The sequence below is a fragment of the Pteronotus mesoamericanus genome, unplaced genomic scaffold, assembly GCF_021234165.1.
Source record: "Pteronotus mesoamericanus isolate MK-2021 breed Mesoamerican mustached bat unplaced genomic scaffold, CSHL_Meso_final contig_164, whole genome shotgun sequence".
Taxonomy (NCBI): domain Eukaryota; kingdom Metazoa; phylum Chordata; class Mammalia; order Chiroptera; family Mormoopidae; genus Pteronotus; species Pteronotus mesoamericanus.
In genome coordinates, this window is record NW_026555065.1 from 11,448,273 (window position 1) to 11,476,053 (window position 27,781).

General features: G+C 35.5%; 1 protein-coding gene across 4 annotated transcripts in view; it reads left to right on the forward strand.

The window, feature by feature from the left end:
* RFX7 (regulatory factor X7) overlaps nt 1–27,781 on the forward strand; it is a 110,354-nt gene that overhangs the window by 26,644 nt on the left and 55,929 nt on the right. For all 4 annotated transcript variants that reach the window (XM_054565381.1, XM_054565382.1, XM_054565383.1 and 1 more), the window contains exon 3: nt 27,018–27,051. In XM_054565381.1, the coding sequence (XP_054421356.1) occupies nt 27,018–27,051 (34 nt within the window). The remainder of the gene's footprint in view (nt 1–27,017; nt 27,052–27,781) is intronic.

Genomic DNA, 27,781 nt, shown 5'->3' on the forward strand with positions numbered 1-27,781 from the left:
TGCTGAAAAACAACACAAAGAGAACATCTTAAAAGTAGCAAAAGTGGGGAAAGACATACTGCATTGTACACAGTGTAACAGTAATAGGAATGAATACTGACTTCCAAAAAAAAGAAAAAGAAAGTGAAGAATATGTTCTTCAAAGTGTTGACAGAAATAACCTGGAATTAAAACCCAGAGAAATATATTTCAACATTATAGGCAAAATAAGACGTTTTCAGATGCTCGCAAGCTAAGAATTCATCATCATCAGACTTCACTAGAAATATTAGTAAAAAGTTGTTTCAGGCTAAAGGAAATACCACTTAGAAACTCAGCTCTAAATGAAAAAATGAAGAGGGCCAGAACTGGTCTTTATGTAGATAAAAATAAATAATTTTTTTCTTGTTTCTTATTTTCTATAAAAATTCTATAAAATTGACTTCTTAAAACAAAAATTGTGTGTTTATAACACATACTGGTAAAAAACATGGCACAGTAATACAGAAGATAGTAGGAAGGCAGTTTGAACGGCATTGCTGTAATATTATGAAGCCATATAATATTAATTGATGGTAGACTGTGATGGCTTAAGGATATAAATTGCAAATCCCTAAAGCAATCACTATAAAAAGTGGTATGGCTAAAAAGCTGATGGAGATGATAAAATGGAATACATACCAGATGAAAACAAAGCCAACCATATTAATCTTTAAATGTAAATGTACTAAACACTATAGTTATAAGGCAGAGATTTTGATACTGTATAAAATGCACGGCCCAGTTATATACTGTCTACGGGAGATGCCCTTTAAAGCTACAGACTAAATGTAAAAGAAAGGAAAAAAGACATAGGATATAAAGGCAAATTATGAGAAAACTGGAATGACTCTCTGTCAAACAAAATAGTCTTCAAGACAAAGAATATTACCAGTGGTAAAGAGGGACATTACATGATGATAAAAGAGCTAATTCATCAAAAGGACAAAATCCTGAGTATGTATACGTGCATGTAATGGAGCTTCAATATCCATCACACAAGAATTGATTAAATCAGTGGTTTTCAACTGTTTCACTACAAGAATTTTTAAAACATGCAGTACCTGATTATTTAGCCAGGGACATTGATCTCTTCTTCCCTTAGATTCTCAAGTAAAAAAAATAATAACAGCCAACACAGTAGCTGTCTGGTGTGAATGAATCAAAAGTATACCTTTTTTTTTTTTTTTTGCCAGGTGGACAAAAAATACACTTTTTGGTGTGCCACAGAATTTTAGGAATTAGTTTATGTGTGCCATGAGATGAAAAGGTTGAAAATTGCAGGATTAAACTAAAGGAAGAAATAATAATAGTATTACATTTTAGCTTTTTATAATAAATTGCCATATGTTGTCAACCTCTTGTTTTTTAAACATTTTATTTATATTTAGAGAGAGGGGAAGGGAGGAAGAAAGAGGGGGAGAGAGCTATCCTGTGAGAAATGTAAGATCAGCTAGGTCTCCCATCCCACCCCGCCCGCCCGCATTGGGGAGGAACCCTCAAGGCAGCCCTGTGCTCAGCCCTGTAATCAAACAGGCAGCTGGTCACCTTGCGGGAATGGGGCCCAACCAACTGACCCACACTGGTCAGTCCTGTTTTTAACCTCTTTTTCTCTGAGTGTTATCCTGGTCACTAAGTTTTTTGTTGGAACTGTTTCTTGACTCATTTACATTTGTTTTTTTTTCACTGTTTTAAAATATATTAACTCTTTAACTGTGCAGTTCTTTCTGTTATCTGGTATTGGCAAATAGAATATAGGTTTGTCATAAGACAGACCTAGATTTGAATTCTGGTTCCTCTTATATTCTGGATTTGTATATTTATTTGTACCTCATTTTATAATTAATGTATATAAAATACTATGTAGTGGTACTCAGTACATGATATCGTTATCTGGGAGAGTTTTCGTTTTGTTTTAGTACTTCTAATGGTTTATTTTACTTGGAGGTGATTAGAGCCTTCTTGTTGCTCACTGCACATGCTGTTAAAGTTGTCCCTAATTCCTTCCCAAATGTAGAATAATTTACTTTGTTTTCCCTCCTTCTAGATGCTATAGATATATAAACCAGGCTTACTCTGTTTTCTCAAGTCTCCCAGTTCATATGCCTGGCAGTACATTACCCCAGCTGTGGTTTTCCAAATGGGCTATTCACAGCCTACGGACACTGTTTTCTTCTGTTTTGGATTTAAGACCTAAGAGACTAATTATGTGGACAATAGTTAGTCAGTGAATTGTTGAAGGACTGATTTCTTAGGACTCTTCTTTTAGGGAAGGTATAGGGAAAGATTAGATTCTCAGTCATAACTGTACAAGGGAGGAAGGCAGGAACAAGGAATTTGGACCTCATAATATGTGAATAGTTGAATCTTAGGATTAAACTCTGCTATTGCTCATATGTGATAGACTTTGGTGCTGGCTCGTTACTGAAGAAAAATAAAAATGAAAGAAAAACTGACAAATTGGTTTGGTTGAGTGAAAGAGTATTGATTACTTCATTTACATGAGCTATTTAGCATTCGTGCCTGCATACTTTGCCCCCCCAAAAAAAAACACAATTATGCGTATTATTAAATCTGTGTCAAATTAAAGTTATAAACAAATAAATTTTACCTATCATGCAGCTCATTTAATGTGTACTCAGACACCCTAACTGGTACTCAAGTTATATGGACATTGACTCATAACTTAAAATCTTTAGTGTAAAAAATAAAGCATTTGTTTTAAAATAATCAGTGGATCATTCACTTATGCCATCAAGAGGAAGCAATCACACAGATCCAGAGTATGTGACATTTTGAACTCAACTGTCTTGGACTCTTCAAAAAGTGTATAACCTAGGGAAAAATGGTGGAAGGACTCTTATAGACAAAAGATACAAGAGCCACTTAAAATGCATGAATCTGGATTTGATCCTGTTTTGGAATAAAAGCTCTTTAAGACATTGTTAACTGAAAAAGATTGTGTAGAAGTAGTGTTAGTTCTTAAACATTGGGTAGAGATTCTTGACATTTCTGAGCATTTATATTTAACTTTAAAGTTTTCTTAATCTTGTGTCAACACAGTGAAAGTGAAAGGATAAGTCACAAATGAGGAAAGATAGTTGCAGCACATCTGAAAGGTCAGTATTTGAAATATATAGAGAAGTCCTACACATGACTAAGAAAGAAACAAGCAAATAAGTTTGGCAGAAGTCATCATCAGGCATTTCATTAAAAAGAAACATGGTAGACAGTAAAGCAGCACTAGAACTTGCATTGTTGCTGCTCAGGGAAAGACAAATCAAGCAACTCTTTCATACCTGCCAGATTGGCAAAAATTAAATGTCTCCTGCTACTGGCCATTACAACAGTCTGTTTTAATACTTTGTTAAGTGTTACCTTCATTTTATGTTTTCTCTCTTGATCAGGGGGAGCATTTAATCCAGATTAGGGATTTGGAGAGGTCACAGAATACTTTTTGGTGTGTGCACTTTGTTTTACCAATGACGCCTTCCACGACCCATAGAAAAATCTCCCTCCTTTGGGGAAATAATTCTTTTTCACTTGTATTGTCTTAATTGATACTCTTACAGGGTTTTTTGGTCTCTTTTGTCTCTGGACAATGGCTGTTTTAGATGTTTCTGTGTACATTAATTATTCTTGTTGCTTGGTTACTTATTTAACTTGGTGCTGCTGAGGTTCACTAAGTTTGTAAACATGCCTAGTTTCAACTGCAGCAGCTCTAGAATCAAATGAACCACTCTCATTTGATTTTAATAAAGTTTTGGGGGGTTTTTTGTTTGTTTTTGGTCTGTAGGGACATAGGACTAAAATAAGATGTTTTTGATAAGGTTTTAATTAAATTAAATTTTTGTTTCATCACTATTACTGAGTGTAGGAATAGGATGGGCATTATAGCTCTACAGACAGACCTTTTATATTTGACCAAATCAAAAAGGTGTTCCTGATAACTTAGTCTTTAGAGTTTGTGTTAGAATGTTAGGAACTAGACCTTTGAAGCTAGCCCAGCAATATACTCTTTTCTTAAAGCCCTTACCAGTACTCTAGCATTGATTCTTCCTGCAATTATGAGAGTAGTCCTACCGATGCTTCTAGATCATTATTTTACAACTTGGAATACTAGTTTCTCATGATGATCCCTGAAAATGAACTGTCTGTATTAAATTAGTCAGGAAATGCATACTATAGTCCTCTTTCTAACTTACTCTAAGTGGACATAGTGCATGAAAACACATTAAGGTCTATAAATAGATCTATATTATAGGGACATAGACCATGTATAATTTTATTTAACTCAGCAATTCCTAACTTTACCTGAATATTGGTTACTTTTTCTGTGGGATACCTATTTATATTAGGAGGAACAGTGCTCACAAAATTATCTGTAGTCCCTCATGCATACATGCTAACTTTGTAGTTCTCTGTTCCAGATGGTCTTATGTTCCAGGTGACTGACTTCTAACATTTTTATATTCCTTTACACTTAGTTCAACTATCTTTGCCTGTGTTGTGATATAATCCCTTACTGACTACAGCATATAAATGCTTTATCACCTTTGCCTGTATTCTTGGCTTTAAGTGAAAGACACCAGGATATGTTAGCTTAATGATTTTTTTGTGAATGGGGTAGAGGGAAATACTGGGACACTGGTCTCTTGACTGTCCTTGTAAAATCTAGAAAGTACTTACCATGCATGTATCATGATTGAAGGCAGTCTACCCAAGAGATTGGCAGTTTTATGTATTTTAAGGAGTATGTCCTGTAATTAAAGAATAACTAATAACTTGTTTTGTCTCTACATGCTTACTTCTGAGTCAGTCATCACTTTCTTACATTCTTTTAAGTATCGCCCATGACTTATGTACTATGCTGTAGACCTACACTGTCAGTACATTAGCCACTAGCTATGTGTGGTTGTGGCCAAATCATATTGAGATGTGTGGTTAAGTGTAAAGTAACATACTGGATTTCAAAGACTTAGTATGAAAAAAGTATCTAAAATATTTCAGGCCCTGGCTGGGTAGAGTAGCTCAGCTGGTAGAGCATCATCCCAATACGCCAAGGTTTCATATTTGATCCCTGGTCATAGCATATACAAGGATCAATCAATGAATCCCTGAGTGAGTGGAACAACAAATCAGTGTTTCTTTCTCCCTTCCTCCCTCTTTTCTCTCAAATCAACAAATTTTTAAAAATTAAAATATTTAATGCTTTATATTAACTATATAGTAAAGTGGTAATATTCTTGATGTATTAATAACAAAATATTTCATTAGTTAATTTTATTGCTTTTTGCTACTTAATATGACTACTAGATAATTTAAAATTACTTATGTAGCTTACATTATATTTCTATTGAATGTGAAATTATAGATACTTTTCCCATAAACTGACAGGTCTCAGCGATTGAACCTCATTATTTAGGTTTTTGTAAAGCTTTCTGCCCCAGGGAAGATCTCTGTCTTTATTTATGTTTTGAAAACTTTTGGCCTGAGATCAAATGATCCTTTATTCCATAAGTGTCTTTGAAGTAACCCAAGAAGAGATTACCATCAGACCTTTCTATGTGGAATTATACTTTCAGCACAGGGAGAAAGATAAAAAATCTAGATCTTTCCAATTATATCATTAATAAATTATTTTGCCAATTTACATTGAAAACTATTCCACCTTTAAAATATGTCCGTCTTGGTATCTTCCTCTCTAAAGCATCATTTGAACACTGAGTATTCTTTAATCTCCTTAGATAGCCTTCTACTTCATAGATCTGCCTTATCTCTGACACAGTTTTCTCATAAGTATAAAAGGAGATAGTAAGCTGCAAACTTGTATGACTCGGAAGCTGTGCAGTAGGGGAAGAAGAATTTTCCCCACCAGGCTATCCACATGATTCTATCTTGCTCTGGGTTTTAGTTTGTTTTTGAAAGTTTATATGTTTATTACATAAATTCAAACAAGAACAAAAAGTGTAAGAAACTTTTTTTTAAAGTTTGAAAAGAAAGTAAAACCTCAAAATCTCACCTCCCGCAGAGGGGTCATTTTTATAGATAGGCCTCTGTGTGCATGCATGTACCTCATATTTCATTTCATTATTTTCACGAGTATTGTTACCTGTTCTGTGCACCAAGTGAATCTGCCTGTATAAGAAACCTGAGACTGTCTCTACAGATTAGCACTTGAGGGCACTGAAGCCCAGCAAAGAGTCCATAACTTGGGAACTAGCCAAAACCTTTATCTAGCTCACTTACTGGCAATATCTAATATTTTTTTGGAGAAGGAAGTTCCAAAATAATGATACCAGGGCACAGGTTTTTGTTGTTTTTTTTTTAGGTTTTTTGTTGTTGTTGTTTTCCTTAATTAAAAACCCAGTGTCAAATAGAAGCTTTAGTTTCAGGTATAGTAGTGGCATTGTTATGTATTGGGGCCAAATAAAAATCTATGTATGACCTTGCACAAGCCATTAACCTTTTTGATCCTCAATTTCCTTACTATAAATGAAAAGGTAACACTAGATTTGGCTTCACTTAACATTTACTAAGAACCTATTACTTACTTGTTATTGACATACGGCCTTTATATAAATCATGTTTAATTTTTACAGAAACTTTGGAGCAAGTGTCATATACCTGAAGAACAAAACAGTTCATCTAAGTAACAGGCATATAGCTAGTAGTGGTAGAATTGGAATTCTTTCTTTTAGAAACCATGTGTGTGTGGGGGGGGGTGTTGTTTGTTTGTTTGTTTGTTTTTTGGTACATATACCTACCATGATTTTTCTTAGTAGATAAATGTATTTGAAAGGTTCTTTCTAACTTTCAAAAGTTGGTATAAGCAAATGCCTTCCTAGTATTTGAGTGCACATTTGAATCTTATTGACTCTTTGAATTTTTATTATCAATGTGAAAATCTGTTTGCATTGAAAAAAAAATTGGGCAAGAAGATTGAGACTAAAGAGAACAGCAAAATTTGTTTAGTACCCTTGCCTCCCCAAAGTACAGATTTAATGGTAGGGTTCAGCATTTGGAGCAGCCAGCAATTGTATAATAAAAGATGCCTATATGTGAAAGAAGCATAAAAGGAAAATAAAAGTTTTTTTATAAAAATGAGTCATTATAGTCTAAACTTTCTAATACTACTAACATACTCTTTCAGTATCACTCAGTGGCTATTCAGTAAATATGATTAACAGTAACTCAGTTAACTGGTTATAGTGGGCAAATCTGTAATTCTTAGTTTTCTATATAGTCTTAAAGAGTTTAAGTCCTTAATATTTTTAGTCAACATCAGAAGATTTTTAGGTCTCAAACTAGTCTTTTAGCTGTAAGACCTACGTGGTTGATGTGTTTCTCTTTTGGAAAAGTTCTGGTAAGAACTCCCCCCTTTCTGAACTTCTTATTTTGAAAAATGTCGATTGTATACAAAAGAGGAGTGATCAGTGGATCCTCATGTCCTTATTATTCAGCCTCAGCAAGTAGTCTGTTAATCTTGTAACCCCGTATATAACGTCCCCCATTGATTATTTTGAAGGAAACCCCAGATACCATATTATTTCATATGCAAATAAATAGTTATATGATTAACCTACCAGAAAATTACAGGAATTCCTTAATACTAGCAAGCATACAGTGCTCAGATTTCCATATCTCATTTTGTTTTGTTTTATTTTCTTTACAATGTGTTTGACGAGTATCCATACATTGCTATTGGTTAATTTTTCATAAATCTGTAAGTTTTTTTCTCGAAGTCTTGTATTTTTAAAGAAACTGGATCATTTATCCTCTGGAGTTTCCCACAATCTGGGTTTTGTTGATTTCATTCTAATGGTGCTGTCATATTTTTTCCCCCTCTATTTCCTGTGTATTGGTAGTTAGATGTAAATACAGTTCAACATGTAGACACATTTCGCTATTTTGGCAAGAATATTTCATAGGTTGTTGTTATATATGTACATGATGCTAACCCTCCTTATACTCTTATGGAACATACTTCCTCGACTATAATGATTTCATAATGTTGCTCTAAGCAGCAACTTTTCTTTTTTTTATTTTTTTTTAAATTTATTTACTTTTTAAATACATTTGTCTCTGCCTCCCCCCCACCTCTTTCCCTTGCCCCCTCCCTCCTTCCCTCCCTCAGCTCTTCCCCTTTGGTTTTGTCCATGAGTCCTTGCTATATGTTCCTTGACTTTCCCCTTCCCTTCCCTTTCCCTGCCCCGCCCCTTCCCTCTTGTCTCTGTTGATTTCTTTTCCTTTCACTGTTGCTGGTCATATTTTCCTTGCATCTTTGCATTGTTGGTTAGGTTCCGCTTATAGGTGAGATCATATGGTATTTGTCTTTCGCCCCCTGGCTTATTTCGCTTAGCATGATGCTCTCCAGTTCCATCCATGCTGTCGCGAAGTTTAGTAGTTCTTTTTTCCTTTCTGCTGCGTAGTATTCCATTGTGTGTATGTACCATAGGTTTTTGATCCAGTCATCTACTGATGGGCATTTAGGTTGCTTCCAACACTTGGCTATTGTAAATTGTGCTGCTATGAACATTGGGGTGCATAGGTTCTTTTGTGTTGGCGTTTTGGTGTTCTCAGGGTATAGTCCCAGCAGGGGAATTGCTGGATCAAAAGGCAGTTCCATTTTCAGCTTTCTGAGGAAACTCCACACTGCTTTCCATAGTGGCTGCACCAGTCTGCATTCCCACCAACAGTGTACTAGGGTTCCCTTTTCTCCACAGCCTCGCCAGCACCTGTTGTTTGTGGATCTGTTTATGATGGCCATTCTGACCGGTGTGAGGTGGTACCTCATGGTGGTTTTGATCTGCATTTCTCTGATGGCTAGTGATGCTGAGCATCCTTTCAAATGCCTCTGGGCCCTCTGTATCTCCTCCTTAGAAAAGCATCTGCCCAGGTCCTTTGCCCATTTTTTGATTGGATCGTTTGTCTTCTTGGAGTGGAGTCGAGTGAGTTCTTTATATATCTTGGAGATCAAACCTCTATCTGATGTATCATTAGCAAATATATTTTCCCATAGAGTTGGCTCCCTTTTCATTTTGTTGATGTTTTCTTTCGCCGTGCAGAAGCTTCTTGTTTTTATGAGGTCCCACTTGTTTATTCTTTCCTTTATGTCCCTTGCTTTAGGAGACATATCAGTGAAAAAATTGCTGCGTGGGATATCTGAGAGTTTCCTGCCAATGTTCTCCTCTAGGACTTTGATGGTGTTGCGACTTATATTTAAGTCTTTTATCCATCTTGAGTTTATTTTTGTGTATGGTGTCAGCTGATGATCCAATTTCAATTTTTTGCATGTAGCCGTCCAGCTCTCCCAACACCATTTGTTGAAGAGGCTGTTATTACTCCATTTTATGCTTCTGCCCCCTTTGTCAAATATTAGATGTCCATAGAGACCTGGGCTTATTTCTGGGCTTTCTATTCTGTTCCACTGGTCTATGGGTCTGTTCTTGTGCCAGTACCAGATTGTTTTGAGTATGGTGGCTTTGTAGTAGAGTTTGATGTCCGGTATTGTGATCCCTCCTACTTTGTGTTTCTTTCTCAAAATTGCTGCGGCTATTCGGGGTCGTTTATGGTTCCATATAAATTTTTGAAATGTCTGTTCTAGTTCTGTGAAATACGTCATTGGTATCTTAATAGGGATTGCGTTGAATCTATAAATTGCTTTGGGTAGTATGGACATTTTGAGGATATTAATTCTTCCAATCCATGAGCACAGTATATGCTTCCATTTATTTGTGTCTTCCTTAATTTCTTTTTTCAATGTTGTATAGTTTTCTGCGTACAGGTCTTTTGTGTCTTTGGTTAAATTTATGCCTCGGTACTTTATCTTTTTTCTTGCTATATCGAATGGTATTTTTTTTCTGATTTCTTCTTCTTCTATTGCATAGCAGCAACTTTTCTGTTGAGGACCACTGTCATTCTAGGTCCCACTGTTCTCGTCCTTTGTTTTCTATTGTGTACCCTCACACCTCCCTCTGCATTTGACCTTCAGGTTAGAGATGGTTGGAAGAGATTATCCACCCACCTGTTTTATGTTCCTGGATTATTTAGTTAAGGGTATGTAAGTCAGATGACTATTCTAAATAGTAGTAAATGCAGTATGTTTTTAAACAGCTTTTTTGATCATTCTAGTTTCCTGTGGTGCATATAGCACCTTCCTTACAGGGAGAATTTAGCTAGAGTTGCTGTATCAAATTCTTGTTTTATCTTGGCCCCTTATACCTAAGGCTTTCATGAACATTCTGTAAAAACTTGCCATAATAATGAAGTGATACTTACCAAAAAATGTCACGGTTTTCTGGATTTTTAAACCAGTTCAATACCAGCAAGGCTGTATTTTCACCCTGGGAGAGAGAGAGCAGACTCAGTACCCAGTTGTACATGAGCAGTCTTTGCCCCTGGTATTCTGGAGTTCTGGAAAGCCCATCTTTCTTTAGTCTACCCCCTGAATCTGATTAATATCCTTTGCCTTATGTGGTTCTGATAGAAATACTTAGTTTGCATGAAGGACCATGATCTGAATACTTTTTCGCACACTCCCATTTCTACCCTGCTTCCCTTTCTCTTCCTTCTCTTCCCTCTGTCCCTCCTTTTATTGATTACAGATTTACTGCCTAATGTGTACCAGAAACAACCTAAGGTATAGGAAACAGGTTAACAAGATGTAGACCTGGTCTATAAGGGAAAGGATGAACCTCTGGCCCCTTTAGTTATCTGTACAAGGAAGGAAAAAACCTCACACATAGAACCCATGGAAATTCAACCCCAGATATGAAAAGCTAATATTTAGAAGGAAATAAATCTGTGACATCATGATAAAGAAGAATCTTTAAAAACAAGACACAAAAAGCACTTCTGATAAAGAAAAATAGTAATAAATTTAACTATATCACAATAAAAGCTTTCTCTAAGACAGTGAACCCCATGAAAAGAAAAAGAAGTTGCAGGTGGGGAGAAGAAATTTGTAATTCAAATAATGATTATCCAAAGTGTAAAGAGAACTCCCATAAGTAAATATAAAGTAATAGTAATAATAATAAAAAAGACAAGCAACTAGAAAAATGAGTAAAGATATAATTAGACAGTTCACAGAAGAAAGTTTACTGATCAATAAACATGTAAAGATATTCACTTACAGAGGAATGCATATTGAAACAAAATATTTCACCTACATTAGGATGGCAAAAATCTGTCATTACCAGACTTTGGAGAGAATAAAAAAAAAATTCATGCTCATACACAGCTGATGGGATATACTTTGAAAAGCAAGTTAGCAATAATAGAAAGTCGAGGATCAACATACCAGCATCCCCCTGCAAGGTTTGTGTGTGTATGTTTGTGTATGTCTGTCTGAGAAAAAGTCTCACCGTGGTGTATAGCAAGATATATGTGCCAGATGTTTGTTGCAATATTGTGTATTAAGTATAGAGCTGGAAAGACCATAACAGTCCTTCAGCGAAAGAAGGTATAAACAAAAGGTGGTATGTTCAAATAATGGAATAATATGTGTATTAGTTACCAAGGCTGTCCTAACAAAGTTCCACACTAGGTTGCTTAAACAACGAAAATGTATTTTCTCACAGTCCTGGAGGCCAGAAGTCCAAGATCAAGTTGTTGGCAGGGTTAATTCCTTCCTAGGGGTATGAGGGAAGAATCTCCTCCAGGTTGCTCACCTTGTAGGTGGCCTTCTACCCATGTCCCTTCACGTCATCTTCCCTCTGTGTGTGTCTCAATGTCCACATTTCCCATTTTTTGTATAAGCACACCAGTCACACTGGATTAGAGCCCACTCAAAGGACTGATTCATGCATTTCAGCTTGATAGCTTCTGTAAGGACCCTGTCACCAAGTAAGGTCACATTCTGAGGTCCTGGAGGATTAGGACGTTAACATGTGAATTTTGAGGTAGGAGGTATACCATTCAACACATTACTCTATGTAACAGTTAAAATAAGTAAGGTAGAATGGATCAAAATAAACAAACTTCTAAAGCCTGTTAAGTAAAAGTAAAAAGTAGAATGTATATGCATCCTGATTCCATGTCTATAAAGAAAACAAAACTGCTTTATATTGCTTATGGATACACTCAGCACTTGTAGTAAAAATGTAGACATTCATAGGAGTGGTAAATGGCAACTTAAAAAAAGGCAAATGAGATTGGAAAAGGTCCACAGGGGCTTCAGTTTTTCCATAAAGTTTTCCTTAAGGGAAAAAAAGGCAAAATGTTCATATTTGTTATATTATTTTTTATAACTTTCCTATATACTTGCAACTTTGTTATTTAAAAATAATAGTAGAAAAAAGAAGCTTAATTAATGGGAAAATGTCACTAAGAAATTGAAAGTTTAATTTTAATTTTATCAATAATTCAATAGTAGGCAAGTTACCCGGTGGTAGCATTAATTTTAGTTTATATTAGTTTTAATGTTCAGAGCAAAAAAAATGAATTTTATGATAAAATTAACAAGCACTTATAATGTGTGAAAAGCAAGAAGTTCAGTTTTCATACTTAAAAAAGTGTGAACTTCTTCAATAAGTCGTTTGTAGAACATTGTGCTTTGTATACTAAAGAATTTGTTTGTGATTCAGCACAGTTCTCCCCAGTCTCTATAGCATTTGCTCTCAGCTAGGGGAGTATGTTAATATATGGGGCATTTTTGGTTGTCAAAATATCTACCGACACTTAGTGGATAGCATTCAGTGATGCTAAATATCCTATAATGCATAGAACAGACTTGCCAGTAAATGTCAGTGTCCCTTTGAGAAACGTTGGTGTACAGGCTAAATTTCCTTTCAAAGCTTCTTAAGGGCAGGCAAAAACTGAACAGTGACTATTTTAAAAACATTTTGAGTTATACAAAGGAACGATTGATACTTTGTTCATTAGGCACGAGTAGCATCAAAATGAATTTTTCTCAGCTTATGATCACATTTGCTTATCATTGAGGTAAAATTTATATAACATAAAATTAACCACCTAAGTGTGCAATTTGGTGGCATTTGGTACATTTGCAATGTTGTATAACCATCACCTCTATCTAATTGTAGAACATTTTATCACCCCAAAATGAAACTCCATGTGCATTAAGCAGGCACACCCCGTTCTCCTGTGCCCTCAGCCCCTGGCAACTACCATCTGTTTTCCATCTCTGTGGATGTAGATATTCTGGATATTTCATGTACATGAAATCATATAAGAAGAGATCTTTTTGCCTGCCTTCTCCTAGGATAAAATTGTTTATTTTCATTTATGTTTTAGCATGTATCAGTACTTTATTCCTTTTCGTGGCTGAAAATAATATTGCATTGTATGGATATACCACCTTTTGTTTATCCATTCATTTATTGACGTACATTTGGATTGTTTCCACTTTTTTGGCTCTTGTGAATAAGTGCATCTATGAATATTTATGTAAATGTTTTGTTGTAATACCTATTTTAACTTCTTTGCGTATAAATGCCTTTGCGTAGAATTGCTGGGTCATCTGGTAATTCTGTGTTTAACTTTTTGAGAAAATGCCAAACTGTTTTTCCACGGCAGCTATATATCATTTGACATCACCACCAGAGTGTGTGCCATGATTACAGCTCCTCTGCATTATCACCAATAGACATAATTTTTTTTTTTAAGATTTTATTTATTGTAGAGAGAGGGGAAGGGAGGGAGAAGAAGAGGGAGAGAAACATCAATGTGTGAGAGATACATTGATCTGTTGCCTCTCACATGCCCCCCCAACCTGGGGGCCTGGCCTGCAACCCAGGCATGTGCCCTGACTGGGAATCGAACCTGTGACCTTTTGGTTCACAGGCCAGCACTCAGTCCACTGAGCCACACAAGCCAGGGCAGATGTGAATTATTTTTAAGACAACATACTACATAAATGAACCAAAACATCCAGATAGGGGACTGAGGTAGTTTCTGTTTTCTTTTTTATAGTTTTCTGGCTATCCCTTTTAGTCTTTATGGAATTAATCATTGTTACTAAAGTTATTTTTAAAAATGTAAAATTTTGTTCTCATTTGAGCAGACTAAATGTAAATGCTTCCCATTTGTTACAAACAGATAAAAGGTAAAAATACATTTTACTGCGATGGACTGTGAGCCGAGTCATAATCCACAAAGAGGATCTGAAGTCAATAGATCTTTTAAAAGAATTTATTATTTTATGAGAGAGTTTGATTTGTTCTGGCAAGGCTTAGAATGCAACAGCTTTTTACATTTGTTATATTACAATAGTACCTCCCCTACCTCAAGATTTTTCATGGGTGAAGTCTAGTATGTAGTATTCAGAGATGTCTGTTTCTGCAGCACAAGAATTTTGAAGGAAATATATAGGGATTGTGAGTCACTCTGAATTCAGACTTGAGGACTGCAAATGAATATGGAAAGAGTATTGAAGTTTTGGGTAGAGACCAAGTCTGATATTGGAAGGGATGAGTGGGATTATTTTAGAATGATATTATCTGCAATAAACAAATAATTTTTAAGCAATTCGTTGAAACAGGGAGGTATAGGTTCTAAAATGTTCCTAGCAGCAAAGTCTCTTAAGTGTTCTTTTAGACATATTTTTATTCTTTTAGACATATTTTTATTTACAATATATTATATACTATCTGTGTTTGACCCAAGATGGCTGATTTATTTTCTCATATCATGTTTAACTCTGAAGAAAGGGAAATAGTAACATGGTGCTCTTGTGTAGTGTTTCTGTGAGGTAAAGTAGGCTTAGACTAAATGTTTTTTGTTGTTGTTATTGTTGTTCTGTTTTGTTTTTAAACACATGTTTCCTAAATGCACTGTCTCTTGTTTAGGCCCACTTAGTAAAAATGTTTTTCCTTAGCTTCACTCTGTAATTTGATTTAGGGAAAACAAAATATGCTTTCTTAGACTTTCTCTCTATTCCTTAAATTGTTCTGTGCTTTCCCCTTTTTCCTAGGATTAAGGTTTACTCTGTAATATTGTGGTGATCTGACTTGATATGCAGAAGCATGAACTGAAAGATTTGGAAGAATAATTACCATGTTCCATAAACCACAGCAGAATTATGATACAATATTTTTGTTGTTTTCTCTAATATCAAAACAGCATATTGATATTATTAAAAATTTTCACAAAAGTAGTAATTTAGAAAACAGTAAGACCAGATGTCTAATGCATATCAAATATAATCAATTAGCAACAATTTAGAAAATGTCAAAAAGCTTAGAAAAACATCAAAGTTCTATATACACTATCACTTGAACATAAGTTAATTGTAGATAAAATTAACAAAATAAATTTATTTAAAACAAATGAACTTTTAAAAATTAAATATCCACCATTTTTTAAAATTATATTTTTTTGATTCTGCTATTGCAGTTGTCCCAATTCTTACTCCTTTGCCCCCCTCCATCCAGCATCCCCCACTCCCTGAGACAGTCCCCACACCTTTGTTCATATTCATTGTTCATCCGTATAAGTTCTTTGACTACTCCATTTCCTATACTGTACTTTACATCCTCATGGATATTCTCTAACTATCTATTTGTACTTCTTAATCCCCTCACCTCTTTACCCATTCACTCAAACCCTCCCCCCCATCTGGCAACCATCAAAACACTCTGTATCCATGATTCTGTCTCTTTTTTTTCCTCTTTACTTAGTTTGCTTTTTTTGGTTCAATTGTTGATAGATATGTATTAATTTCCATTTTATTGTTCATAGTTTTGATCTTCTTTTTCTTAAATAAGTCCCTTTAACATTTCATATAATAATAGTTTGGTGATGATAAACTCCTTTAGCTTTTTCTTGCCTGAGAAGCTCTTTATCTGCCCTTCAATTCTAAATGGTAGCTTTGGCTGTAGGTCCCTGCTTTTATGTCTTTGACTATTTCTTACCAATCCTTTCTAGCCTGCAAAGTTTCATTTGAGAAATCAGCTGACAGTCGTATGGGAACTCCTCTGGGTAACTAACTTCTTTTCTCTTGCTGCTTTTAAGATTCTCTCTTTATCTTTAACCTTTGGCATTATAATATGTCTTAGAGTAGACCTCTTTCTCACATCCATGTTTTTTGGGATTCTCTGTGCTTCCTGGACTTGTATGTCTATTTCCTTCACCAAATTAGGGATGTTTTCTTTCATTATTTTTTAAAATAAACTTGCAATTTCTTACTCTTTCTCTTCTTCTGGTATCTCTGTGATGTGAATGTCGGAACACTTGAAGTTGCCCCACAATCTGCTTACACTACCCTTGTTTTTTTAAAATTCTTCTTTATCCCTGTTCTGATTGGTTGTTTTTTGCTTCCCTATATTGCAAATCATTGATTTGATTCTTGGCTTCATCCACTCTACCATTGATTCCCTGTAAATTGTTCTTTATTTAAATTAGTGTATCCCTCGTTTCTGACCGAATCCTTTCTATGCTGCTGAGGTCCTCACTAAGTTCCTTGAGCATCCTGCTAACCAGCGTTTTGAACTCTGCATCTGGTACATTGCTTATCTCCATTTTGTTTAGTTCTTTTTCTGGAGTTTTGATCTATTCTTTCATTTGGGCCATGTTTCTTTGTCTCCTTGTTTTGGCAGCTTCCCTGTGTTTGTTTCTATGTATTAGGTGGAGCTGCTTTGACTCTGTGTCTTGGTATTGTGGCCTAATGTAGTAGGTGCCCTGTAGGGTCCAGTGGCACAGCCACCACTGCCACCCAAGCTGGGTGCTTGAGGTGTGCCCTTCCTGTGGGCAGAGTACACCCCTCTCTTGTAGTTGAGCCTTGATTGCAGTTGGCAGGTCAGTGGAAGGGCCAGTCAGCTGCCTTCCGTGGAGGATCAGCACTGCAGGGGCAGGGTGGTGGTGCTCAGACATGGGTCCACTGGGTGCACAGGACCTGGGGTTTCTCTGGTGGTGCAGGCCAGTTTCAGCCCCCACCTTTGTTCTGCCTGGGGCCACCCTGCATGAACTACAGAGCAATCTTCAAATGGCTGCTATTTGTGCTGGACTTGGAGATTCCCAGGTAAAGCCAAACTGGGAATCGAGGCTGGCTGTTTTAGTGTGGTGCCTGGGGCAACTTAGCAGATACGGGGTCTGGGGGCTTGCTGTGGCTTGCTGTTTCTTGATTGAGAGGATTTAGGAAGTTGTGAAACATGAGCCAAGACCAGGCATCCATATAGAAAACTCGCCAATAACAGCTTGAGTGGGCCTATAAGTTGGTTGAGGCAGAGCCTCAGAGGATCTTCAGGACCAGGGAAACAGTGTTAGTCAGGTTGATGGAGCCTCAGATATGGCACCAGCCTGCCCATCTGTGGCTCGGTGTATGGGGGTGGGCAGCGGGGGTGGTTTCAGAAATAGAAAAGTGGCCTCTGCCCACCTTTCTGTCTGGGAGAAAGCTGTCCCCCAGCTCTACCTGGATGCCAGACAATTCAGTTCCTCCCTGTATGCCAATGTTGCCTTTCAAGCTGCTACCCCAGTGCTGGAGCTCAGAGGGAGTAAGTATGAGTAAGTTTGTGTGGGGGTCCTTTAAGAGGAACTGCTTGGGACTGTAGGATTTTCATCCACTGACACAATCCCTGCTGGGTTTTGCAGCTAGAAGTTATGAAGGCTTATCTTCCTGGCACAGGAACCCTGGAATGGGGCCAGGGTCCCTCGCTCCCAAGATATCCCTCCCAAATTCTTGTTCACCACATGTGGGTGTGGGACCAGCCCGTTCCATGTCTATGCCCCTCCAACCAGTCTGAACAGATATGGTTTCTTTAATTCCGTAGTTGTTGGACTTCCATTCAACTCAATTTCTAAAAGTTCTAAGTGATGATTCTATAATTTAGTTGTAATTTTGATGTGGTTGTGTGAGGAGGCAAGCCATGTTTACCTATGACTCCATCTTGACCAGAAGTCCCTATTATCCACCTTCTTAAAAGTGCAGGCTGTGCACCTATTGTTTATTGCTGAGTGGTGAGTATATTTTTGTGTGTATTTTTCTTGTTGCTGAAAAGTGATCTTAAACTTAGCTAGTAAGAGTATTGGGGAAAATATAAGTTCATTCCAAATATATTCATAGGTAACCCATATCTTATTTGATAACTTTGAAATATTTCTATTCAAATCTGTATATGTTTAATTTGATTTCAGTTTTTGAAAGGTCTTACAAGAATTGCCAAGAAGAACCACAGTTCCCCAACCACTAACTCATTGCCTGTCAGGAAGAAAGCCAAGTTGAATAAATACCTCCTGTCCCTTCTTTTGCTCTCTTACCTCCTTGTAGTGACTAATGTTGGCCCCCACTAGAGGGGAAGGGAGCCATATAGATACAATGCATAAAGACCAGTTTCCTTGGTTATTGCAAAGGGTGAAAATTGGATTTGGAAGGGCAAACAGAAAAAAATATCTAGCCCAAAAGTTGTAATTTCTAAGACATCACTTGTTAGCTCTCTCGAAGTTTTAAAAATTATATACCAAGTTCTGTATGGAAAAAGTGCAGCTGTTGTTACTATAACAAGAATAGTTTGTTCAACATTGATGTAACCTGGCAGCCAAGGAGAGTGGACCAGAATGCTCCTATGTGAACAACGACGACTTCACTGTACTAGTCAGTGGGGACAGCAGACACCATTGAGTGAGCATTTGTACTATGTGGCTGTTGCATTCAAAAAGACTGAATAAAGGAACGATTCTACATCAGATTTTTCATTAAGTTTGAACATTCCTTTTTGGAAACTATTCGGATGCTTCAGAAGGCAGCCACTATGGGCAACTTCATCATGACAGTGCACCCTCTCATGTATCACATGTTACGTAGAGTTTTTTGGTAAAACATCAAATTACCCAGGTGACTCAGCCCCCCTGCAGCCCAAATTTGGTGTCCTGTGACTTCTGGCTTTTCTGAAAACTAAAATCACCTTTGAAAGGGAAGAGATTTCAGACCATTGTCAATGAGATATAGGAAAATATGACAGGGCAGCTAATGGCGATTGGGAGAACTGTGTGAGGTTCCAAGGTGCCCACATTGAAGGGGACTGAGGTGTCATTGTCCTATGTACAGTGTCTCTTGTATCTTGTATCTTCTTCAATAAATGTCTCTATTTTTCATAGTACGTGGCTGGATACATTCTGGACAGGCCAGAGAGAGAGAGAGAGAGAGTATTTAATTTTGTGTTCATTTTTTTTCTTATTCCAAGTAGGAGTTTTGAACCCCCCCCCTTTTTAAGAGAATTTTCTTTCTTAATTGTATACCTACCTTAATATATTTAGGAGGGACAAAAATCTGATAGGGAGCTCTTTGCAGGTAGATAGGGCTTCTGCTTTTTAATTTAGTAGGTCTGGAGTGGGGCCCACATATTTGCCTTTCTAACTAGTCCCAGGTAATGCTAGTCCAGGAGTCATATTTTAAGACCCACTTTGATAGGGAATGCTCTTGAGATCCACTTCTGTGGTAGGAATGAACAGGAAGGTAACAGAAAGTTAAGCTACAGCGCTGGAGAGTTCTGAAGCTGGAATGACCCATCAGAGTTGTCCTTAGTTGAGACAGTGACGGACCTTTGGACCCCCATTGACCAGCCTCTGGATGTGGACTGTTTCTGGAAGAATATGTGACCTTAAGAAGTGAAGTTTTCTTCAGTATAAGCAATCCCCTTAGGGGGCTGACTGCTGAAGGCTTTCTGCTGAAAGTACTTCAGCAGCTGGAGGACAAAGTCATTTTTTCTCATAACGGGAAACGAGGCAGTATATTACAGAGGCCATACATGCTCTTTCCTAATTAATCCCCCCCCCATTCACCCACTGCATCCTGAGACAGCCACTGTTTCTAACTTTTCTTTCATCATAGATTAATGTTACCTGTTCTAGAACTTCATATAAATGGAATTGTATGGAATGAATTTTTCTTGGTGGTGTCTTTGGCTCAGTATAACATACACTAGATTCATCCATGTTCTGTGAATCAGAGGTTATTTTTTTAATTGCTCAGTATTCCATTGTTATGAGTATATCACATTATTATCCATTTTTATGTTTACTGCAATTCAATTGTTTCTAGCTTAGGACTAAAGATGAATGATTCTGTGAACATTCTTACACAAGTCTGTTTTGGGAACACAAAGTATCATTTCTTTTGCATAAATATATAGGAATAGAATTGCTGTGTTATAGGATAGGTTTATATTTAACTTGTAATTTTTTATTGATTTTTAGAGAGAGGAAGTGGGAGAGAAAGAGACATCGATTTGGCGTCCCACTTATTTATGCATTCATTGTTTGATTCTTGTACGTGCCCTGACCAAGGTTCAAACTGGCAACCTTGGCCTATCAAGACAACACTCTGAGCCAGCCAGCCATGGCCTAACTACTAAATTTTTCCAAAGCAATTTTACCTTTTGCATTTCCGTCAGAAATGTAAAATTCTTGTCAATTTTTGCTCCAAAAATTGCTCCAAATTCTTGTCAATTGTTGGTGTCTTCAGTGTTTTTATTTTTGAATATACGTAATGGTATATCATTAAAATTTTACATTACATTTACATTTCCTTGATAACTAATGATGTTGAACATCTTTTCATGTACTTACTGGACATCCTTTCTTTATGAATTATCCCTGGACATTTCTACATTGTTTTCTTTATGAATCATCTATTCCAGTTGTTTGCTCATTTATTAATTGTGTTACCTGTCTTTATTATTGAGTTCTGTGAACCAATAGGAAGGGAAAATGTAAAAAGGGAAAGTGTGCTCAAACAATGGGAAGGAAAAGTATGCTCCCTGAGCCAGAGGGGAGCTGACTTATGTACACAGAGGTCTTCACCCCAGTCCCTGATTTGTCCATCCTCATGCCACCAAGGACTCCAAATCCTCGCAGTTTGATTGGTCCAAAAAGCACTATCCTGATTGGTCAGATTGAAGCCCCTCTGATTGGTTGGTGAAGATGCTGATGGAGGAGATATAGCTGCACAGCTCTGATTGGACAGGGAAGGCCTCAGTTCTGCTGGTTGAAATACTGTGCCAGGAAGTCCTTTATAAGGGCCGGCTCAGATGGCAGGAACACAGCGTGGGAGACAGGCAGCTTAGCGCAAGCTTTTCCCTGAAGTGTGGTTTGCGTGAAAGGCCCCTGTTTAGAAAAGGCTGCTAGGCTGTGCTTTTAAATTGAGCCCAGTTAGCCTACCTTCTTGGTAGGTTGTTGTCTTAGAGCCCACAGTTGTAGAAATTCATTATATAGTCTGGACATAAGTCTTATCAGATACATTTTACAAATACTTTTTTTGGTTAGTGACTTACTTTCTTGTGAGGTCTTGAGGAACAGAAGTTGGTTTTCGTTTTGATGGAAGCTAATTTATTTGTTTTCAAAAAATGGTTATTGCTTCTGTACCCTACGACACCTATGTTTATTCTCAAGTCGCAATACTCTCCTAAAATTTCTTTTAGGCACTTTATAGTTTAAGCTCTTATGGTTAACTTTATGATCCAACATAGATTTTTCTGTAGAATGAGGTATGTTCATTTGTTTATAAATATATCCAGTTACTCCATCAGCCTTTGTTGGAAGGATTTTCCTTTATGTCCTGAACTGCTTTGCTACCTCTTTTGCAAATCAGTTGACTAAATAGTAGTCAGCTATCATTCACATTGCCTTTTCACAGCATATAGTGTTACTTTGCTGCCTTAAGTTTTGCTTTTTATTTTTGTGTTTTCTTCCCTTTGACAGTGATGCAACTTCATATGGTTTTCTTTATAATTATCCTGCTTGGAGTTTGCTGAGCTTTTCGGATATGTAAGTTTGTATGTTTCATAAAATTTGGAGAAATTTTGGCCATTTACCAGATATTTTTCTTTCTCATTATCTCCTCTCCAGTTGTATGTAAGTAGACCACCTGATATTGTACTACCAATCTCTAAAGCTCTTTATTAGCTGTTTATTATTTTGAAAATATTTCTCTTTCTTCTTTAGATTCAATAAGATGTATTAATTTTCCAGTTTAGTGACCTTTTCTTACTATATCTGATTTTCTATTAAGGTAACTCAGTGTTTTGTTTTTTTTTTTCATTTCAGATATACTTTTCGGTTCTAGAATTTCCATTTTTTTCATAGCTTCCATTGCCCAGCTGAGATTTCTCCCATGCATACGTTTAACATGATCATATTTTCCTTTAAATACTTGAACATATTGATAGTATCTCCTTTGAAGTCCTTGTCTAGATCACTTAGGCTTTGGTTTCTATGAGCTTTTTTGTTCGTTTGTTTTTTATTCTTGACTCTGTGTCCCTTTTTTCTGTTCTGGTAGATTTTGCTTGTATAATGGGCATTGTGGATGATACATTGTAGACTGGATTCTGTTATTTTCCTCTGTTGAGTATTGTTTTTGGTTGTTGTTCTGGTAGATAGTTAACATGACTGGATTCAAACTCCCAACATTCTCTCTCCTGTGATAGGAAGCATTAGAAGGCTCAACTCAGATCTTTCCACCTTCTGGCTATTGCTTTTTTCTGGAAACCTTGGAGTCTTCTCCAGATAAAGGCCATTCAATATTTGGACATAGTTTGTACATAAATTTTGTGGCACCTCCCTTCCTTGGATTTCATCTTTAACTTTACAGTGAGTCTGGCAGCCCCAGACTTTGTCCTCTGGCTCCTCCACTGGCAAGACAGCAGATTCCTGCTTTAGTCCTCAGTGATCACTGCTGTGAGGGCAGGAAAGTGCCCTCGGGCAACAGTCTTATAAATACAAATCTTACACAATATAGTTCCTTTATTTTAAGAAGGAATTCCTTCTAGTTGCTACCTGCTTTTGGTCACTCTCTTTCTCCTTAGTATTTGTATTTATATTCTGTCCACAGTATGTAGTTGTTACACGTGGAAAAGTTACTCCATTATAACTTACCTGTGTCATTTTCCAAAGGAGAACATTACAATACTGAAGCATTATTTTATTTAGAGTCAATCAAAGCATCCAATATTCAAGGAATATTTCAGGAAATTATAAAACATCAACTAAATGGAACATTACAATGCATCATGTTAAAATTTTGAAACACAATTTGAAAACAGAACAAAGATGTCAGCTGTAACTGCGTCTCTTCACCATTAGATCGAGGATTTTAGCCAAATTAGTTAGATAGTAAAAAGGAGTTGGGGAAGAGGTGTAAAGAATGGAAATGAAGGAAAATATTTTCATTATGAAATTATTACCTACAAGAGACTCTCCATACTGTTTGAACTAGTAAGAGTTTAGGAAGACTGCTGAATATAAAGTCAGTATAGAAAACTAATAGTTTTTCTGCACATCAGCAAAAACCAGTTCGAATTACAATAAGAAAAAAGATACTATTCACAATATTTGTAAGTTACCTAGGACTCTTTTAACAAAAGGTGAAGAGAAAATTACAAGGCATTTTTAAGGACAGACAAAAATAAGTTCAAATTATTAATCAACTCCGTCAGTTCAATCTATGATATCAGTACAGTTCAATGGAAATCTTAACAGGACATTTGTGGAATTGGAACAGCCAAAAAACTCACCTGGAAAATTATAGGTCCAAGAATTATCAAGACTGTTCCGAAAGTGGCCAAGGAGAGTCACGCAAGCAAATAACTAGACCTAATTTTAAAGCACTAATAAATTCCAAGTGTTATGTTAGCTCAAGGATAGATAAGTATGTTAATAATAAAACAAGAAATCCAGAAACACATTTAAATATGTATGGAAATTTGGCTTAATAAAATAGGAAACAGTTGGCTTGTAAGATAGACAAAATGTATGTATTATACCATACCACAAGAATAGGTCCTAACTAAAATAAATATCAAAATTGAAAACACTAACTTAAAAAAATTTTGCAATGAAGTATAGAATGTCTTTAACATCTTTGCTAGGTAGAATTTTTTAAGACAAAAAAACACAAGCCATAAAGAAAAAAATTAATAAATTTGATTCAATAAAAAATTTAAACTTTAGTAAATATTACTATTTACATTTCATAAGATACTAAAATATGTCATTAACAAAGTTAAGTATATGTAACAGGATTAATATCCAAAATATAGTTCAAGAAAGTTAAGTCCACTTAAAAATGGGCAAAAGTTATGAACCAGAAATTTATGGAAGAGAAAACCCATATAGCCAGTAAGATGGAAAGGTACACAGCATTGCTGGTGATTTAGGAAAATGACAAATTAAAAATTTTATGTTAGAATGGCAGGTTTTTAATATGTGTATTTTATATATTATGTATTAATGGCATGTATATATATTTACACAGGTAGTAGGAAAATAGGGACTATCATTTAGTGCTGATAGAAGTATAAATGGATGCAAGTGCTTGGGAGAGAAATTTGGTAATATATAATAAAATTGAAAGGATACATCTCTGAGTCCCTGAAAATCAACTTCTAGATTTATAACTGAGAAATTTTGGCATGTTTATACCAGAAGACATGTACAAAAACAGCATTGTTTGCAGAAAAACTGGAAAGTACGTAATTGACTTTCAGTAGAGAAATGGATGAATAAATTTGATATAGTCATTGGAATATTTTTTAGCAGTTAAAGCTTCATCAAAATGTATCAACATGGATAGATCTCAAAAACAATGTTGAACGAAAAAACACAGTTGCAGAATACATACACTATAATGGCATTTATATAAACATTTAACAGCTTCACTGAACAGCACTATATGAGGCTTATAGACATTTGTACATATATAATACAAGTATTGAAATATCAGCTGTGAAGGTTATATATCAGATGGTCATCTAAAAAGGTGGGAGGGTGGGTAATGAGACTAGACAGAAGAACTAAGGAGACTTAAATTTCATCTATATCCCTCTAGTATTAAGTATGAAATAGAAATAATCAAAGTGCTAGATTAAGTGATTGCCAAAGTTCATATCTAACTCAGATATATTCTCATTTTACTTTATAAGTTGATTCTTTTAAAAGTGTCTTTTATGTAGTATACTTTTTAGATATTTACCAAGCTGTTTGTTTGTGATAGGAAGACATAGCTGTCCTCTTTAGATATACCATACAGCAGTTTGTTTCTGGTAGAAGGAGAATATAGTTAGATCTTCTTTTTAAAAAAATCACTTTTTAAATTTCATAGTAATTTCTCTTAAAACTTTTTTCTTACATGGTCCCCAGTCTTTCCTGAGTTTTCTTCATATGGGACACTGAATATGTTTTTTGACATTTATTCATTCAGCAGATTTTATTGGACACCTAACGTGCCAGATGATAATATAGCAGTGAACAAAACAGACAGAGCCTTCTTTCAAGGAATCTAAGTTCTAGTTGAGAAAGATAGTCAACATACATATAAATTAATAAAAATATAAAATGGCTGGTGATAAGTACAATGATGAAAACTAAAACAGAGGAAGAGGATAGTGAAGGGGAGAATTTGAAATGAGTTAGTCAGGGAAGAACTGTCTGTAAAAGATAACATCAAACAAAGTCACAAAGAAAGTGAACTGGTAGGTTATATGGGAAAATTTTAAAGAGTGTCAGCAGCTGTCGGAAAAAGCTAGAGCAAAGGCCCTGCTCCTTCCTTGAGAAGTAGCATGGAGGCCAGTGTGGCAGGAGCTGAATGAGTGAGTAATAGACTAGTAGGAGATGAAGTTAGATAGCGGAGGGATGAACCATCGGAGCTTTGCTGGCCATGTTACAGACTGTGGAGCAGAGGGCGAACCTGGTTTGGACAGAGAATCACTCTGGTTGCTTTGTTGAGAATAGCTCGTCATTGGCAGAATAAAAACAGAAGCAGGAAACTAGTTAGAAGGTTATTATAACATTTTAGACAGGAAATGATGATAGTTTATAGTCAGGTGGTAAGAGTGGTTGGATACTTGATATATTACATTTTAGCAGCAATTCTTAATCTATAGATTTCTCTATTATCTGAGGGAAACTGGGAGTTATTAAGAAGAGAAAAATAGCACACTTTAGCAATTAATGGGTAGTAAGCTATACAGATATACTCTCTTCATTTTAGTCTTTCTGAATTTTATAATTGTACTTAATTCAGTCATACTTTGTATTTTTTAAAAAATGAAATTTGAAATCTGAGTACAGATGTAAAGTTTTGAGGTTATTAATTGCAAACAAACAGGATTTAAATGCTGATTTTTATGTACTATATATACAAAGGCAAATAACCACTTTTTTTGACATTTATTTGGATCTGAACATTAACATCTTTTAAAATTTATAGAAACTATTTTTAGACTTGAATGATTTCATTGCATTTTTATTTTAATGTGTTGTAACAAAATCCAAATGACAATTCAGTTATTTTATACAGACTTCATTAATACAAATACTATTACATATAACTGAACTATTTTATACAGGCTTCATTTGTATAAAATAGTTCAGTTATATGTTAATAGTTCACATATTTAGTAGCTCACTTAAATAAACATATACTGGCTTTATTTGTGTTATTTATTTCTAAATATATTCTTTCCCTCTAATTTATTACCATATTAGTTAATCTTTGTTACTACTTTTATGGCTAGGGAATCCTTTGCCAGTGTGTGTGTATGTGTGTATACATGAGAGAGAGTGTGGGAGAATCTATTTTATAACAAGTCTTTATAGAACTACAGATAACATTACAGCATTATGCCTTTTAAATACTAAACAAATTATTGTCCAGGATAGCAGGCATACAGTAAAATCATAATTCATTATAAACTCTTGTGTTCTATATCTAAGTATAATAATACATCTATACTTTTATATATCATTAAAAACTTGTTTATGCAGAATATCTGTTAAAACAATACTGTGCAATGACAAAGGTTGACTATAGCAGTGAATTTGAAAAATACTCTGTGCTTTGAGATTCAGTATAGTACAGTGAATGGGCAATACTTTTTTTTTAATTTGTTAAAAATACAGTTTTAGATACAATACCTTATCCTAATAAGGAGTTTTTAATTATTTTTTTCATAGTTAGGGAAGACTAATTACCATATCTGTTTGAGATATTTCAGATATCTAATAAATTTATCATTCATATTAACCTAACCTTCTTTTTCTTTCAGCAAAACTGTACAATCTAAAGTGGACTGCATTTTGGTAAGTAAAATAACTAATCTTAAAATTCTTTTGTAATAAGGCTTTACCATTATATAAAATATATTTTTCTTGAGTCAATATTTTAAATCTAATCCAATTTTAGTGAATAAAATTTGACATTTAATTACAACCCAAGGGATGAACTGGCTGTAAGCCACCTACTTTCCTCTATTTCATCAATAATGAAATCAAAATCTGAGGTAATTGCAAGTTTTTGAAACTTAAACTAAACTCACTTAAGCATTTGACCAAGTGGATATTTATTTTTCTGTGCTAATAACTCTAAAGAATTTGTTTAAAGATAAGATTTAAGATGTTTGATGGGTTAGTGTTGTTGGCATAGCATATTTTGTCATATTTGGGTTACTAGACTGAAAATTGATGCTGCAATGATAGTTTAAGTTTAGGTTGTACTAACAGAACTCTTAATTTGTTTAAATGAAAGCTTTTTTAATATGCTTCATGGGCTAGTTTTTGTTGCTATAATATACTCTTCACATTTGGATTGCTGGCCCTCAGGAATTAAAGCCACCATAATAATAGTTTAAATTTAGATGGTATTTGTAGTTCTTTAGGTCTTCTCGTAACTTCATGAGGGAAGAAGTATGCAGCTACTAGAGCTACTGGAATAGTACTGACTTTCATGAATCTGCTGATGGAATACTCCTTAGGTTGTAGAATATTCCATGACTGCACTGGTAGATTCCTCCAAGTGTCATTGGAGTTAGTT